At 40.7% G+C, this 18,119-nt stretch overlaps 2 protein-coding genes across 4 annotated transcripts in view; one reads left to right on the forward strand and one right to left on the reverse strand.

Annotated features, from left to right (window-relative positions):
- Positions 1-5,161, reverse strand: part of pik3c2a (phosphatidylinositol-4-phosphate 3-kinase, catalytic subunit type 2 alpha) — a 42,366-nt gene extending 37,205 nt beyond the window's left edge. For all 3 annotated transcript variants that reach the window (XR_013779207.1, XM_079345483.1, XM_079345482.1), the window contains exon 1: positions 4,998-5,161. The gene's annotated coding sequence lies outside the window, so the exon portion shown is untranslated. The remainder of the gene's footprint in view (positions 1-4,997) is intronic.
- Positions 5,162-9,273: 4,112 nt separating this feature from the next.
- LOC306825486 (nucleobindin-2-like) lies at positions 9,274-17,817 on the forward strand. Its single transcript, XM_079346255.1, has 13 exons — positions 9,274-9,428; positions 10,039-10,176; positions 10,821-10,928; positions 11,030-11,162; positions 11,505-11,608; positions 13,713-13,898; positions 14,124-14,214; positions 14,315-14,373; positions 14,475-14,567; positions 14,887-14,976; positions 15,096-15,266; positions 15,423-15,477; positions 15,778-17,817. The coding sequence occupies exons 2-13, from the start codon at positions 10,039-10,041 to the stop codon at positions 15,870-15,872; spliced, it is 1,323 nt and encodes a 440-aa protein (XP_079202381.1). The 5' UTR covers positions 9,274-9,428; the 3' UTR covers positions 15,873-17,817.
- The last annotated feature ends 302 nt before the right edge of the window (positions 17,818-18,119 follow it).

The raw sequence follows: 18,119 nt of genomic DNA on the forward strand, positions 1-18,119 counted from the left end.
GTGTTGGTTTGGAGACAACGAGCAACTCACGACCATTCATGTTGTTAATTAACGTACCGAGGTTTTTCTCTGATGCAAAGCTGATGGTGTGATTGTGTTTCCAACTAACTCAGAAAAAAGAGAGAGAGAGAGAGAGAGAGAGAGAGACCTCGAGATAGTGTTCTTATAAAGTCGATGTGTGAGGGGAAACGTGCTGCAGACAGAATGACCTGTTCTCTGAACATGTTCATGAAAGGTTAAACTGAACATTTAAGAACAACGTCGACTGACAAAGTGTTTTTATGGTTCTCTAACTAAATGTGCAATCTTAAAAAAACACGATCCACACCGAGCAGCACGGTTCTTATTCCCTGTGGTTTCCAAACAGAATAAAGTCAGGATTGATATCAGTTTATGGATTAAACCCAATCTGTCTGAAAACTAAATAAAGTGCTTCTGTTGATTCGAGTGTAAACTCAGACTCCAGCTCTACGTCCAACAGGGATGAACATCACTCGTGTTAAACTTGTCATAGTGTTCAACATTTTTCCATCACCATGATCAGTGTTTCCTCTGGCTTTATGTGTTAGGTACGGAGGCTACCTGTGGTGTGTTTCTGTGGACGGAGACGTCAAGGAAGTTCATGCTCTGATGAAATAAAACTAATGTCTTCACTTCCTTTCTTTTGGGTTGTTGGGAGGAATGGTAGGGGAAATACTGATTATTTCAAAGATTCACAGTAAAGATAAGGTACAGATATTTAACAAGCGTGACCTGTGAGAGAGCTGTACTCTGCACAGGTCGGTTCAGTGATGACTGATGGAATATGTTCGCGGACGATCGAAGACACAGTGTCGTCGAAACAGCACGAAAACATCGGCACGATTTTTGCAATTCTTGGTCGTCAAAAACAAGAAGGTAACAAACTCAGGAGGACTTGAATTGAAATGGGTGTTGCTAAAATGTTACTAGCATAACAAAACAGTGTTTCAAACTGCCAGTGAGTATTTTGTCTCTGCGTCATGTGAGGAAAGTGGCTCCGTCTTTCCAAACACGATCTCCAGGAGACAGGGTTGCATATCTCGGACCTGTTCGAAACATTGCTGCAAAGACTGTTTTTGTGGTCCTAAAATGACACGGCGCCTTCTCAAAGCAACCATTCATGGAAGGATCACAGTCCCAGGGTTGAGTGAGTTCCTTCCCTCTGCAGGCGTCACGGCCTCTCCTGAGCTTCCCCTCCCATTGTGGTGGAGAAGGCTGGCTGTGCTGGGGCTCAGGCTGGCCCAGCACTATTGTGCAGCTGAGGAATTTGGCATGCTAAGCAGCCTGACGGGTCTCTCTCTCTTTCTTCCTCTGGCCTTCTCCCACTCTGTTAGCATTATGTTAGCACCATGGCCCAAGACTCTTATCAGCTGTGCTCACACCAGCAGGCAGCGACAATGTGGCTGCATTCATTAAGATTTCAAATAAGAGATCCGAGTGCCAGCTTCATTAAGAACGCAGATGGAGGGCACAAAATGCATCAAAACAAAGGTCACAGTCTTGTGAAGCCTGCTGGCACCGAGTGCTTCAAGCCCGTCACACGGTCAGGTTAAAGCAGTACGTCCCTGATTCTGCACAGCGTGAGCGTGCATGCACTCAGACGTGGGAGCTTTGTAGTTCAAGTCACTGCTCAAGAGTCAAAAGGTCAAAAAGCCTGACCTGGAGCAGACACTTCACATCAGCTACTTCCTGAATGTGCACGTAAACACAGAGCCAATCGGAGACGGCGTGATTACACTCGGTAATCATTTTCCACTCTTCAATCCCCCATCATGCAAAATCAAGTATGAGGTTTGGGTGTACGTTAAAATTACCATAAAGATGACGAACAGTAAGATCATGACTCAAGAGAGCCATGTGCTTAAAGTCCATACATGGCAGCGTGACATGCAAAGAATGGAGGGGAAAAAACTCAACTTATAGGGGGGGGAAACAGCCGACGACAGCCAAGAAACATAAAGCAAAGTCTGTCCAACTCCAGCAGAGGATGGGTGAACGAGGTCCAGTGAGAGAAACTCCCAACGTCCGAGCACGACTTTTATACTTCATTATTTCAAGTATTTAGAAAAAGACAGAACATCCAGGTCGTAGGAGCTGAGACGTGTAAGGAGGAGGGTGAGGTTACAATGATGTTTGGGGTAAATAAAGACAATAAATTAGCCAGTATTAGTGTTTGATTTTCACTAGTATCATGTTTGAGTGGAAATGTGTGATGACAGTAAAATCAGGATGTCCTAGTAAAACACAGTTTTGTCGGGCTCTTGTTTGAACGGCGTCTTTGGAAACTGTGAACCTTTCCTGGAAGTTCCGGCTCGTTCTCCGGGGAAGTGAAGTTCAAGTTCAGCTTCTATAACGGCTGTGAAAAGTTCAGGCGTCGGCAGTAAACTCTGCAGCTGAGCAAAGTGCAGCGCAGCATCTTTAAAAAAAGGAGAATAAGTAACCAGGTGGAGTTTATAGAGTCAGAAGAGATGTTCACTGGTTGTTTCAGCTCAGCTCTTTCCATGTGTTGGAACAAAAACAACAACTTTAAGAGTACAAGGGGAAACATCGGACAAACTGGGGTTTTATAGAACAGCTTGTGATGTACAGCTGAGTGCTCATTCGTTTAGAGAATTATTTTTTGGAGGTGATATAATCTTGTGATACACTTTTCAATGAAGTGTTTTTCACACCTCTCTCTCAAAGAAAGCCTTGACATGTTGTTGTTGTTGTTGGTTAACCAAAACGAGACATTTTTTGGACGTCATTCAGCTTTTTTTTTTCTGACAGATGTTCTTCATTCTGTTGAGTCATTATCGCCAACCTGCCCGTCTACGTCGTCTTTATTGTGAGCTTGTACGTTTGCATGTCTCCGTCTCGTACGATCTGTAGCTCTGTTTTACAGTGTTGTGTGTGTGGCGCGTGATCTGAAGTCTAAACAGGGACATAGAGACTGCTTATCAGCCATGGCTGGAGTCCACACACTGTGTCTGTTTCACTTTAATTAGATGTAACAGTGCTTGTATGTATTTTTGTCCCAATACAAACAAACGAACTGATACATAAATAAATTGCTGAAGATAGCGGACATTAATAGACAAGGCCTCAGTGCTGCACCACGTCTCTTAATAAAGCAAATGTGTCCATTTAAATAAGGAAACAGAAAAAAACAACAAACATTTAAAAGCAGGTTGAATCGTCGTTCGGTCATGGAGTGAGTGATTTGGCATCAGGACTTTTCCTTGCTCAGATAGATTTTAAAACGTGTGTATCTGTGGTAGTTCAATTCAAACATCCTGCATATAAGGGGGGTTTTATATGTTGTTGATTATTTGACCGTGTGTAATGTCAGTTACTATTTTTATTTCCTCTTAACTAATGCTCAGTGTCTTTGAGTCTCTGAAAAGTGCTTTTCAAATAAAATATAATAATGTATTTTATTGTATTCATTTTTAATTAACGACATTGTAAAGCAGACGTTGCAGGCTTCAGAGTACGAGCGCCATAAAGATATTATCATGAATGCATTCGATCAAAACAAAGTGTTTAATTACAGGTGTTAATGGTTGGCACTATTGTTTCCTGACTATGAGAGACATTTTCAGTACATTTTCTGTAACACAGCAGACTGTGTGGCACATAAGACGTGTAAAATATTTACGTTTTTTTCCTTTTTCTTGAACATTGATGTGAATTTAAGATCATTGATTGGTTTATTGCAATTTCACACAGCAGCTTAATTCAGCTGATGTGTGCGACAGTATGTAAATAAATGCAATCAATGTGATGCAGGTAGCTCTTGGCCACCTTAAAGAGGATATATTATAGTTATTATTATTATTATATTTTTTCACCTTATTAAACGATCCCATGTAGTCTAGATGAAACATCTGTGCTGTGCTTTGGACCAACTATAAAATAAATCAAGCAGCAGAGGAGGTTTGTGACCCTGTAGAAACCAGCTCTCTCAGAACGCTCCGTTTGGTGTGTGTGTCTCTTTAAATGCAATGAGCCCCGCCCCCTGATCTTTCCAGGTAGACGTCACTTCTTCACTAGCGAGAATAAAAATGGCGTACCGACGCAAACAAATGCACTCGGCTCGGATTGAATTCAATGGATGGAGAAACCAGGGGAGGGGATTTCTTTACCCGAGTCGAACTTATGATGTCACAAGTTTAAAAACGGATCATTTTTCTGTGTGTGGTAAGACTTCTGCAGACCACAAATAAACGATTGGTTGGATTTATTTCAAATTGTGTGTGTTGATAAACACTCAGGTTACCCAAATAAATGTTATTTTAAAAAAAAACAAGGTCAAAGTCGATTTTTTTTTTAATATAATATGTCCCCTTTAACTTTTTCAAAGTAGCTCTCAGATGAAGACAGGTTGAAGACCCCTGATTTATTTAACTCATCATTTGTCTACAGTCTCATTTAGTAAAATAAATCGTATCAGAAGTTGAGTGAATCGTGTCATCTCTACTCAATAAGTTGTACACAAACAAACAAACAAACAAACAAACAAAGAGCTATCTGGTTTGACCAATGCAGATACGAGTAAGGGGGGTGATCAACAAACAATACGCCATAAATCCAGCTTCTTGACCCAGCTGGAGAGATCAAATGTCACTTCTTCACACTTTAAGAGAAGTTTTAAACTTCACACTTTGTTGATGCTAAGTTTGTTAGCCGCCGAAGCAAACAGCACAGCAGCACAAACATTAACGGAGACATAACACGGCTGAGCTCAGCTTCACAACAACACCACTCATGTGTCTGCTCTCTACTTTGTTTTTTTAATAACACCGATTTATTAATTTAAAAAAAAGCTCCAAGGAAACTGCACTGCTTCGTTCTGCCAACCGCTCACAACAAGGAAGAGATTTTTCGTTCGGTTGCCATGGCGCCGCAAAACGACGGTTTCAAGACCAACTGAAAAAAGCCCAAACTTTACCTCTCAAACATTAACTGTATTAAAAAAAAGGTTTGTTTCTCACCTTTTAGCGGTGCGGTGTTTGGAGCCATTTTTTCCTGCAGCTGCATTTTCTTTTCTCGTCCACTTCTTGCACTGAGGAGGGGAGACGTCAGTTCCTGTCGAGGAGGCTGGCTTGGAGTTTTTGGTTGGATCGCTTCTCCGCTTGGGTTGCTGGACGTTAAATGGGACGGCAGCGCCCCCGTGTGGTCACATGGGGGAAATGTCAAGACAAGGACTGAAACGTTTGCTGCTGTTATTATTCGCCCTATGAAAACTACTCGTCTTAATTAATAAATTACAATAATAATAATAATAATAATAATTAAAATAAATAATAAATAATTAAAGATGCATTGTGGAGTTTTGGTAGATAAATGTGAAAGTTGGAGAAATGTAAAGATTCTGTGGTATATGTTCATAACTCTATACACAAATTTACTCAGAGGAAAATGTGATCTCTAACACACTTTGAAGATAAAATGCTACTTGAGAATTTATAGTGGTGAGCTCCTTTAAAGAGGCTGTTTTTCCCCCCCCATGTATCTCAGCCTTTAGAGTTTCTTTTAAGTTTTTCAGCGTAAGGGAATTGGTGTGTGGCCAGGTACCTCCTTTGCAATTTTTTAATTTTTCCTGTAATGCACCCAAATGTAAAGTCTTTGATGTTCTGAGGAGTCTCACACTTCCTGACATAAGTATCAAAGCAAGTTCATTTTTGTAAAGTTAATTATTTCTTGTTTTAATTGGGGGGGGTTTTCCCCCAAAACATGTGTGCAAAGTGTCTTGTTGTAAATCCAGTCTGATCCTGTATTTGATCATGCTGTACGCCCTTCTCTGGAAGGGTTCGCGTGACCATGTCGCTCCATGTCCTATTGTTCATGGTAAGATGGTAGAGGGCAGACTCAGAGGGAAGAACAAAGCCTAACTGTGGAAGTGTCACCCACCTGGGGGAGGAGCTACTGCCCTTTGTGATGTCATGAAGGGAAAATCTCCAAACGGCATGTTTTTTGCACATAACAAATTTTCTTTTTTTTTTACTTTTCTATTTGTCTTTATTTACTATAGGCCTAATGTACAGATAACAGAACATTATATGTTGTTTTATTTCTTTATTAAAGAATAATGGAGTTAAAAAAATAAATAATATAAACATAAAAGTCTTAAAAAAAGACAGTACAAAAGTGACAAAAATAAAGCCTTAATTACACCACTGATTTACTTTATTTACAGATCTTAATAAGAGGTACATTTCTTAAGAGATCGTTGATGTTTACAATTCTCAGAAAGACTAAAGAGGGTTTCATACTTTCAATATAAACGAGCTGTTTGCAGCTGTCTGCTTTTGTGTGGAAGTTCAGAATATAAAGATTAAGACTACAGTAGACCTACGCTGAACCCAGCTGCCCCCCACACCCAGCTCTGGTTGAGTTGCAGACCTCTTACTCTGAACTATGAGGAGCAGCGCTGACCGACACCTTGGCCTCCCCCCCCCCCGCCTTCAACTGGTCCACAATGCAGCAGCAGCGAGGCTTCTCACTGGTTTTAACAGACAACATAACATCGCCCCTGTTCTCACTTCTCTCCACTGAATATCTATCAGTTTTAGAATTGATTTTAACATTTTAAAGCCCCAAGTTACATTTGTGACATTTGAATAATAATACTAATGCTTTACATTTATATAGCGCTTTTAGATGCACAAAGCGCATCTAAAGGGGGGGGGGGGGGGGGGGGGGGGGGGGGGGGGTAGTGGAGTTAGGGGTAGGGGAGGTTGTAGGCTTGGGCAAACAGGTAGGTTTTTAGATCATTTTTAAAGACTTGCTTTTTTGTAAACTCCATTTAAAATTCATAAGAGTATCATTTATTTGTAGAGCACTTTACATTCATAAATCTTAAAGAGTTTTAAGAAATTGGGAATATATCGACACTTCTTTTTTTTGCTCCTGATTTTAGGAAAAACACACTGGAAAAAAGAGAAAAAGAGATGTACATTAACAACTCAATAAAATTGTTGATAAAGTTGATAACATCTGTCTTCTTGGAAAACCTTTCAACCAGATCAACATATATAATTTTTTAAGGCACCCTCACGGGAGCTCCGACTGCTTCCCACTCCCACCGTCAGAGACCTGGGAGTGAACTTAAAAAAACATACACTGTTAATCATTCTTCTGTAAAATAACCGTAAAGAGCTGGCGGCAGAGACGCCACAAATATATCATGCGATCTGGAAAAAGATGTCAACCAGTTGAGGGACAATAACGATACCTCTCTGACGATGGACTGCCGGCGGGGGAGGTCAGAGGTCACAGCAACCTCCGCTGAACCCGCCTGCCTCCCACGCCCAGCTCTTACTCTGAAATATAACAAAGAAAAAAATATTATTTGAACTTTTTTTTTTCTTTCTTACCATGTAATTTTTTTCCTGTGTGAACTACTAGAGTCTGGGTGTGTGGAAAGGAGAGATGACTGTTGTATTGTCACTGTTCTTCTCTGCAGGATTATTCCACTGTCACTCTGTCAAACAACAAAAAACGACATATTCATAAATCATAAATAAACAATATACTCAACCCTTTTTCAGGGTTTATATAGCTTCACACTTTTTAGAGTCAAATTAACACAAGAGGAAATCTGTGTTTCACATAATTGGTTGTTAAACAGAAGGCAGCTACTACTTACTTATATGCAAACAATACACTTGAAAAGCTGACGTTTGGCACTTTAAATTCCTCTTTAAGCCTCAAAATGATGCACTTGCCTTGGATGCCTGTCAGGTTGAAATTGAAGCTCCCATGGTAAACTTTAAACTGTATTTCCGACAATGGCCTCAGTGATTCCCATTTATCTGTCCACCCATTTTCTGAGAGACAAAAAGGACAAATTACAACACAACTATTGGTCAATAAATGCATCACACATACATGTGGCCAACAGTGAGGGGGCAAAGAAGACAGCCATAATGTTTGGACAGTGGAGTAAAAAGAAAGAATGTAAACGAAAACGTATACTTTCATTGCTAAAAGGTTTAAAAGTTATTTGCATTCATTGGCAGCTAATGATTTTAATGGTTACAGTTAGTTAACATTAGCTTGTCAATGTGACATGTAACTGTAGCCATTTAGTTCATGGTACTAAACAAGGCCTTTCAAAGTACATTTTCTCCACAAATGTAATATTTTATAGTAGTTCTGAGAATTAATTCACTTTATTTCGTTAAATTAGTCTGTATTTTACTTACCATGGAGAAATTCACAGGAGCAAAACTTTCTCAACTCTTCTCCTGTCTCTCCAAATGACAAAGTGAAATGTGCAGGAGACCTGGTGGAGCTAAACTATGAATTAAATCACTGCAGAGTGAGACTAACACCTACGGATCAACACTGTGAAACAAGTCCAACACTGAACACCATTTAATTCAGAATGAGTTAAAACACATTGGGAGTTAAAATGAAATGTTTAACCCTGAAAATAGTTAAGTAAATACTCAAACTGCCTTTTAAATAACATTTTTAATCTCAGCAGCCTAAACATCCCTCCACTTCTACCAAACGTGGCACCTTCCACTTCAGCATTAATCATTTATTTAATTGCTTGTATTTCTTTGCATCTACCTTTGGTATGACAGTAATCTGTGCTTTTTTTGTCTTGTAGGTTTCACTCCTTATTCAATCTGGTAAATAAATCAATAAACAACTAAGCAGCTGACTTACAATTAAATGGAGTTAAAGAGAATTTAGATCATTTCTGAATACAGTTTTTCATCTTTGCACTGACAGATGATGTCGAGCACAAATATTTATTCAGACATGAGTCATCTCGATTAATTTAATTGCTTTTAGTTGCATCAAACTCTCACTCCGCCCTCGTGGGGGATTGTCTGAACGCCACGTACAGTTTGACTCTCAAAGCACCTTAACGCTGCGTTCAGGTACTGCTCGGATGATGCACATTTCCGAGTTGTGTTTCGGTGATTTCAGTTCGGAAAGTCTGAGTGATGTATGAACAGCGAAAAATGGCGTTGATGCTACAAAGAAGATCGGGGAAATGTAACTGTGTTGACGATTCTGACGTTAAATTATTTTTTGAGTTATTGTTCGCATTTTACGACCGAGAAAATCATTTTTCCAAAGTGTCCGACACTACTTGAATGCACCATAAACCACGGACTGACGCTGCGATACACTGATTGACAGCTCGAGCGTCCAATCAAAACTCAACGCGACTGTTTTTTGCAACAAAAGTAGATTTTCTTCTATCCAATCGGGCAGCCGAGGGCGGGGCGTTGCCATGGTGAACACAATCTTTTTCTCCCCGCCCCTCCCCGTAGGATACAGCCATATGAAGCTTCGGTGTGGGTAGATGACAGCTATAAACAAGCGCCGCTAGCTCTCAAGACAGTCAGACAGAAACTACTCGGTGAAAAGAGGAGCACAGAAGAAGCTACAGTCAACAGGTGAGTGCTTTTTGACATGTTTAGAGGCGTGTTTTATCGATTTGTACTTCAACAAGGTGATAAATTAGCTTCCATCTCCACTGAGCCATCCTGCATGAACCATCTGTTACACACCTTATCCGACAAACAATAAACATTAGTCACTAGTTATTACAGATTAAAAGCATTTTTTGTTGTTTCTTTGTAGATATTTTAAAAATTGGGAAAACAAGTGGGACATATTTGGTTGGCATTAAGACTCACATATTTTGCAGGAAGATAAAGTTAGTGTTTTGCATCTTGACTCAATGCATGAACAATTTCTGCTGCTGTCTTTTGAGATGATTTTTTTAAATATATATTCATGCCTTAAATGTACTTGAAAGCCAAATTTTATTTTAAAACTCCACATTTTTATCCTTTATTTGCTTATTAAATTTAATTAAATTTAATCTTAGCTCCTGTTGCTTTTGTCTCATTTATTTAATACACAACCTGTTGCCTCCTACAATCAGAATTTCACATGACTGTGTGCTACGATTTGAGACAACATGAGTATCTTGAAATCTTGAGAGACATGTTCGTGAAGCACTAAAATGAATTAACGCAGATATCTCAATATCCGGAGCAGATGGTGAGAGGTCGAGCTCTGGCCCATTGCGGGCTGGTTCTGCTGAGTTTGTGGCTGTGTATCCAGTCTGTGCCGATCAGTGTGGACAAGACGAATGAAAAGCTCCCAAAGGAGGAGCTGGAGCCTCCGCAGAGTGCTGTGAGTAGGACTGAGAGAGGAGATCACATGTAGGTCTCGGTCGTATTACAGCTTATCACACAGGAGGGCTGTCACAGAGGCTGTACAGTCTGTGTGTTGTCAACTTCGATATTATGCTGGTCATAAGTAATATCAACGCCTGTTTGATGCCATAACAACAAATACAGAAGTCCTATGCACCCAATATTGTGTCATTTTTTTGTTTATAGTTCTCAAAAATTTCAGGCAAACTTTGAATTACAAAAATACATTGAACACATTTCTGTAATGAAATGCTGCCAATGTTTTTGTGCGATTTAAACAGAACTCTTTCTTTCTCTCTCTCTCTCTCTCTCTCTCTCTCTCTCTTTCTTTCACTTGCAGCAGCTCTCCATTTAAAATATGTCTGCAGATCTAACGTTTTTTAATAACTGAGATTGTATTGTTTAAAAACATTTGGAGTGCATAAAAATTAAAATGTTTGACGTTGTTATACAGAATTTGAGGGAGAAAGAGGTTTGTTTCACGTGGGAGGAACAGCTGCTTTTGGTTCCTGCTGACGAGAACGTTGGGCATAGTTTGTCGAAGTGAAGATAGAAATGAAGTCATTTGTAATTGTAGTTTCCCCCCCTAACAACTGATATGTGCTTCTGTTTACGCTTCAGGAAACTGGGCTACACTACGACCGCTACCTCAGGGAAGTCATTGAGTTCCTGGAGAAAGACCCCCACTTTAAAGAAAAGCTGAAAAATGCCAACATGGATGACATCAAGGTGCTCCCTGAACACGCTGCCGTCGATCTGTGAGCCCTTTTGTTGACTTGAAAAACGTTTTGTCTTGACCTCCTGCGCTGTGTTGATTTTCCCGCTTGCAGAGCGGTAAACTTTCCAAAGAGCTGGACTTTGTTCACCACAATTTCCGGACGAAGCTGGACGAGCTGAAGCGGGAGGAGATGAACAGGCTGCGGATGCTCATTAAGGCCAAACACGACATGCAGGGAGGGAACGGTGCGTACTCGGGCTGACGTGTCTCTTTCAAACTTTTGCTTCTTGGAGTTGCACAAGACGTTTTGTAACACGCAGCAGTGGTTGGGTCATCTCCAAATATAGGAAGTGGCTGTTAGATACAGGAGTTACACAGCACCAATTAACAACCAACTAAAACGCTGATTCACACTGACCGGCATGAGCAGCTGGATGAATGGATGAACTGTCTGTTAGATATGAGTGACGATGCAAGTTAAAGTACAGGTTGAGGACAGAACAGGGTCAGCTATATTATTATAGAGAGCACGACTTGGACATTTGGAGGTGTTGAGTGAAAACATTTCATTGTTCGTCTCCTTGCAGGCTGGAAAGTGGACCACCAGGCCCTGCTGAAACAGTTTGAACACCTCAACCACGTAAACCCCAACACGTTTGAGGTGGACGATCTGGACCGTCTCATCAAATCGGTAAAAAAAAAAAAAAGAAATCAGTTCATAAATCACACTTTCTGCTGCAGGTGTGACTTTTTCTGTCAAGAATTTTACCCCCCCATCTCCCTCTTCTGAAAGCTTATAATGACATTTACAACAAGTGAAGGATACCCAACTAAGAACTGGCTCTTTTTTTTTCTGTACCTTTTTTGACACTGTGATCAAACATCGCACACAGCCAGAATAAACAGACCACTTACTTCAGAAGATGAACCGTTGTAGCCTCTGGACATGTTTACTTTTCAAGTAGCACGTGTAGCAGAACATTTGTTCAGCTGTTTTTAGCCTCCCATCTACACACAGCAGTCATAAACACAGCCAGTAGTCTAAGTACTACTGGGTCATCATATTTTTTTTTAAAGGAAGAATGTTTTATTTTACACATAAATACAACAGAAATCAAATATATCGGTCTACAATGAGCGAGAAGCTCGAGGCCCACCGGCTGGATTGTTGTCATGCTGTGTTTACATCACGTTTACACGGACGGGACGGCCTTGTGTATAAAAGCTGTTGTAGTCGAGGACTAGAGAAAAGAAGATACATACTCACTGCGTATTAGGATGTTACATAAGCGTCATTCTGTGCCAATTTATGTGCAACATGAAGCTACTGTGTGCTAACCTTAGCATGCTAATGCTAACACAATAATGTCAGCCTCAAGCCTTTGCAGCTCAAGCAAAGTTACATTTTGTCCAATGCTTGTGCTTCATTGTGGTACTCTACTTTCCAAGTCCTTTGTGTGAACACGAGTAGAGAGAGGGCTTTGGAGGTGTGTCTCGGAGGCTTTAGGCCAAACAGCAGTTTGTTTTGGTTTCATGCTGGAGCTCAAGAGCGACATCTACTGGATCAAAAAATAATATCACACATCCATCCTTTAATGACTTTTATTGGATTGATGTTTGCTGTTACTGTGCTGCTGCTGCTTGTTTGTATCTGCATCTCGATCATACGTATAATCACAGTGGAGAACATGCTGCTTTATGTTATTATAGGATGGACGAGCCCAAACACAACTACAGGTGTTAAACTGTGTTTACATGACTCTGCTGCTTTATTGAGATGTGCAGCACTGAGGTCATCGCCCGGCATACTTAATCTAAATTCATAATAAAACAATTACTGTCACACAAAGGTCTGTTGGTAACAATGTGTGCTGATTTACTCCGTGTGGCTTGAGCTAGAAATGAGATGACGGGGCTCCACGGTAAAAGGGGAACCACTGTCTTAGATAGCAACTCTGCAGCAGTGCTAATTCAGAGCTGAGGACGTCTGGTGTGTCAGAGATAAAAAAAATAAGAGTACACCCAGTCTTCCTGTGAATTAAGGAAACACAAAAGGGAAGCAAGCTCTGAGTCGAATGAATGGCCGACCGATATGGGATTTTTGGGCCAATATTGATAGTAAGGAGGAAAAAAGTGAAATGATATTCATGGATCAATCTTAAATCTTTAGAGATCATTTCTTGCCGTGATCCTTCAAATGCAGTTATCAAACTCTTGTGGAAAAGATATATCACAAAGACAAGATGGTCGCTCCTGTACGTTCATCCTTGCTTTACCCTCGGCAGGGTGATGATGCTTGTTGTAATCCATACAGCGCCCTCTGCTGGTGAAACAGAACTGTTTGTGTGATACAATAAAAACTCAAATGAAATGCTGTTTGACTGGAGAATCACAGAAATAATCACTTGAAATGCTGAAATGATACGACATTATCGGTCGGGCTCTACGACAAACCACATCACCTGCTGCCGAGTACGGAGGAACACAGGTCATATACACTTTCACTTCCTGTTAAGAGATAATTGGTGAAAGTAGAGCTTTAGTTTACCCTTACATGGGCAGACGTGTGAAAGTCATTCCTTGTTTCACTCTGTTGTATTTGGACGAAAATAATGATTTTTTTAATTTCAAAATATGACGTTTTATTTCTCCACATCAGAGTCTGTATCTCCCGGGATGTGTTGTCAGTTTACCAATTATCCAATGAATCCATTTGAGTCCAATGAGTGTACGAGCATCAGTTCTTCTATCTAGTTTGAATTTAGCTTCCTAACGTTTATGATTTTTATTTTTAGGCAACCAAAGACCTGGAGGACTACGACAAGGACCGACATGAGGAGTTCAAGAAGTACGAGATGATAAAGGAGCACGAGAGGAGGGAGCGTCTGAAGACCATGACCGAGGAGGATCGCAAGAAAGAGGAGCAGCACTACGAGGAGCTGAAGAAGAAACACGCCGACCATCCTAAAGTGCACCACCCTGTAAGGAGACTCATTCATGAAAACAAGGACTACAACTCCTCCAGGGGGAAAAGCTTACTGACTGTAGTTTTCTCAAGTGTCTACATTTTCTTCCACGCTGGAATTTTTTTTTGTTGAAACATGCAGGAACAGAGAGTTGATAAAGAGAGAGGCTATGAGATGATGCACACAATCATGACCTGTGTGTGTGTGTGTGTATGTGTGTGTGTGTGTGTGTGTGTACAGGGCAGTCGGGACCAGCTCAAAGAGGTGTGGCAGGAGGCAGATGGTATGGACCCAGAAGACTTCAACCCCAAAACCTTCTTCAAAATGCACGGTGGGTAACCAGAGACCACGTGTTCAGTATCAGAGGTTTTCATGTCTGTAATACTTCAGTCTACTGACCAGAATCTTCCCTTAAACGATTTGTGTTGCAGACAACAATGGAGACGGCTTCTTAGATGAGAGCGAGCTTGAAGCTCTCTTCACCAAGGAGGTATTTATGTCAGTTACGTCCCGGTGCTGCATGTTTCAGGAGGATTTATGACACAAATGTTGAAGCCCAGTTAAAACTTTTAACGTTCTGTGTTTCCTAAGCTGGAGAAGGTGTACAACCCTGAAAATGAAGAAGACGACATGGTTGAGATGGAAGAGGAGAGGCTGCGAATGAGAGAGCATGTGATGAATGAGGTGAGCAGCGAGAGAACGCACGTGTGACGGCGCTCTCGTTTGTTTTAATGATGACGCTCCGGCACAACTCAAGATGCAGGCATGCAAAGATTCAGAGTTTTTCTGTGGGAGGTATTATCATTACATTAACTTTATTTAAACAGCACTTAAAAAAGTTAAAGAGGTTGTCCCATGTACAGAGGATGTAGTTAGCAGTAGCTGTGCGTACGAATCCGACCCCCCTCCTCCCAACCAATAAGAGCAACAACAACCAAAAAGATCAATGAAAAATATCAGTTATCTGACACTGATTCAAGCTGCTGTATGTGCCGATGTTTAGGTGGACACCAACAAGGACCGACTCGTGTCGCTGGACGAGTTCATCGCTGCTACGAAGAAGGACGAGTTCTTGGAAAAGGACGAATGGCAGGTAAGAGCTCGACTCAGTGGAAAGGTTCGATCGATGTAAGAGGCTAACTGAGTAAGGAGCTGTGATATCCTTCTTTGTTCTGTTTTTTTCCCATAATTCATTCCTCCTTGCCTCCACAGACTTTAGACCATAACCCCATGTACACCGAGGAGGAGCTGAGAGAGTTTGAACAGCATCTGGTAGACGAGGAGAACGACATCAACAAGAAGACGTCGGAGCTGCAGAAACAGCGAGAGGAGCTCGAGAGAAAACAGGAAGAACTTAATGCTCAGAAGCTGGGGCTACAGCAGGTGACTGAAAAACAACATAAAGTCTGAATTCAGGATTTCATTTATTCTACATCGCGTCTGTTTGATGACATGCTTGAAGACTTTTCTTCTTGTATCTGAGCAGATGTTCCTTCTCATATTGTGGCGCTCTGACATTTTGCCCTCTGTTTTTATCAGGCAGTAGAAGACATAGAGAAGATAAAAGCCCAAAACACAAAAGCTGAAGTCAAAGGTAAGTAGCGCAGTGATTTCTGTTGATTTAAACACAAACACAGACTTTCACACTCAGTTATTGGGCTAAACTAGCTGATCAAGAGTGAGCCTCTAGGGGGCGCCAGAAACCCTCTCTCTCTCTCTCTCTCTCTCTCTCTCTCTCTCCTCTGTTGATTTCCAACTCATCCACTGCATCATCTCTAAATAAATACACAAATAGTCCAAAAGTGCATCATTTCTGTTCCGGAGAGGAAACATGTCGCCGGCTGTAGTTGTGTTGTTCCCAATCAAATGAACGATGTGACTTTCTTGTTTGCAGAGGATGGAGTGCCTGCTCCTGAAGGTGACCGAGCACCAGTTGTCCCAGTAAACAGTCAACCAGTACAGGACGTCCCAGTGCCAGGCCACTCTTAGCAGGATTCGAGAATACTCTGTGTGTGATGCTGTGTGAGTGCCAGTATGAGTGAGCGTATGTGTAACGATACTTTGTAACGATTCAAAACTGTTCCTGTTCATTTCTTTTATAACACCGACCCGACAAAATGATGCCTCCAGTAAATATCAGAAAACATGACTTCAGGCTTCAGATCTGATGCCAGCGCTTGTAACAGGCTGCAGGTCCAGTTTTTGACATGGGTTATTGACCCTATTTTTATTTTACCACACCAGAGGATTCTGCCCAAAAAGTGAAAGTTTAGTAGAAACACTGTTCGTCACTGTCTCATTGAGGAATTCTATTTTTTTTTCATTATTTTTGCTGCCTTCATGCGCTCCTTAGAAATATCATACTTGCCATTTGTGCAGCCTTTTTTTTTAGTGGCTAATGCTTAGCTAGCTTTATTGCTAAAATTAGCCTTGTTAGCATACTGCGTTGGTGTTGTCCCCATCGATTATTGTCACTGACTCACAGCTTTTTCTGCTGCCTTTAATGTCACACAAAACATGTCCCGCTCTCAATCACGACTCCAAAGATGTTAATTGGCCCCCAACTCGTAAATGCAGTGAATATCATATCAACCAGGAGCACATGAAGGCAGCAATGAATGTTAACTTTACTGTAGATTTTTTTAGTACTCCTGCCTAATGAATTCAATCATCTAGTGTACAGATGAAAATATTTTCAAATGTTTTATTATAAGAAACAAAAAATATTTCAAGCAAAACAGCGAACTACATAGATCCATGAAGGTATGTTCTTTGAGAACTTGTATTAAATCAAACTCCCTTTTGCTTCTTTATAAAGTATTTTTTCCTTCATGTGAGAAAGAAAATGTAAAGGTCACATATTCTACAAGATACTTTTCTCCATGTTTCTCTAACACTCATGTGTCTCATCTGTCTACAAACCTGCCAAACATGAGAAAAGTCCATCCTCTCCGTCTTCTTCCACTTTTCAGAGAATGTGTGCTCAAACAGGTTGTTTGGAGATTTTCCCTTCATGACATCACAAAGGGCAGTAGCCCCTCCCCCAGGTGGGTGACACTCCCACAGCTAGGTGTTTGTTCTGCCCTCTGAGTCTGCCTTCTCACCGTAAACAATAGGACATGGAGCCAGAAAGCAGAGTACACCCGAGCCCTTCCAGAGAGGGGGCGTGGTCAGACACAGCTCATTTACATATTTAAAGCTACAGACACAGAAACAGCCTGTTCTGAGCAGGGCTGAAATAGAGGGGTTTATAGACATGATCAGACACAGGATCAAAGTGGATTTATAACACAATTCACACACATGTTGAAGAGGAGCTCTGACACTTATTAACCTGAAGAGGAGAATATGTGACCTTTAAATAGATATCAATATTTTTTTAAAAACTGTTGGTCTTGTCCCATTTAATTTCTTAAAAATGTTTAAGAAACCACTATTGTGCGTTTGAACTGAAATTGGTCGAGCATCATAAGCGCATAAATCCTCACATCACACGTAAGAGACATCATGACTCCAATCTACACGGTGGTTTGACAGTTACATTTCTGTACATTTTTATACACCTCCAAAAACATAATCCTTCTGATCTCTGGAACTGTCGTCTTCTTTGGATCACGCAATATGAGCAGAGAGTATTTATTTTACTGATAACATATTTAATTTTAATTTAATAAAATGCTGGTTTTAGAGTAACAGTTGTGTGGGTACTGCAGGTGGTTGTATGTGCAGCATGTTTATGAGTCTGTATCCGTGTGTGTGCGTCTGTTGTTCTTATGATTCTTTTAATTTATTTATTCTGTTCACTGTTCTTAAAATAGGCTAGTTATTTTTATTTTCTTTACGTCTCTTTCAAAAAAAGAAGATTCATTTGTGTACCGGCTCATTTCCTGTTGTTCAAGGTTTGAATGTGGACAATAAAGTGAATGAGATTGCAGGTTTGTGTCTGTAATAATTAGGGTGGTTGCCTGAAAGGCAAACCACACTACTATTGTAAATATTCTTATTATATCCTCAAATTTTGGCACGCAACTCCTCCCACAGCGTTTGCACCACACCCACAAAAAAATGTATCAAAATGACCGGCTCGGTCATGACATGGGTGCTATTACTTTGTGGAAACCTCGGACACACGGTGTCGACAAAACGATTTTAAACGATAAAAATTGCCCCATTGAAAATGAATGGCAAAAATTCAAATCCTAGAGTGTAACTGCCAAAAAGTTCAGTTTTGGAGAC

The sequence above is a fragment of the Symphodus melops genome (assembly GCF_947650265.1).
Source record: "Symphodus melops genome assembly, chromosome: 6".
Lineage (NCBI taxonomy): Eukaryota > Metazoa > Chordata > Actinopteri > Labriformes > Labridae > Symphodus > Symphodus melops.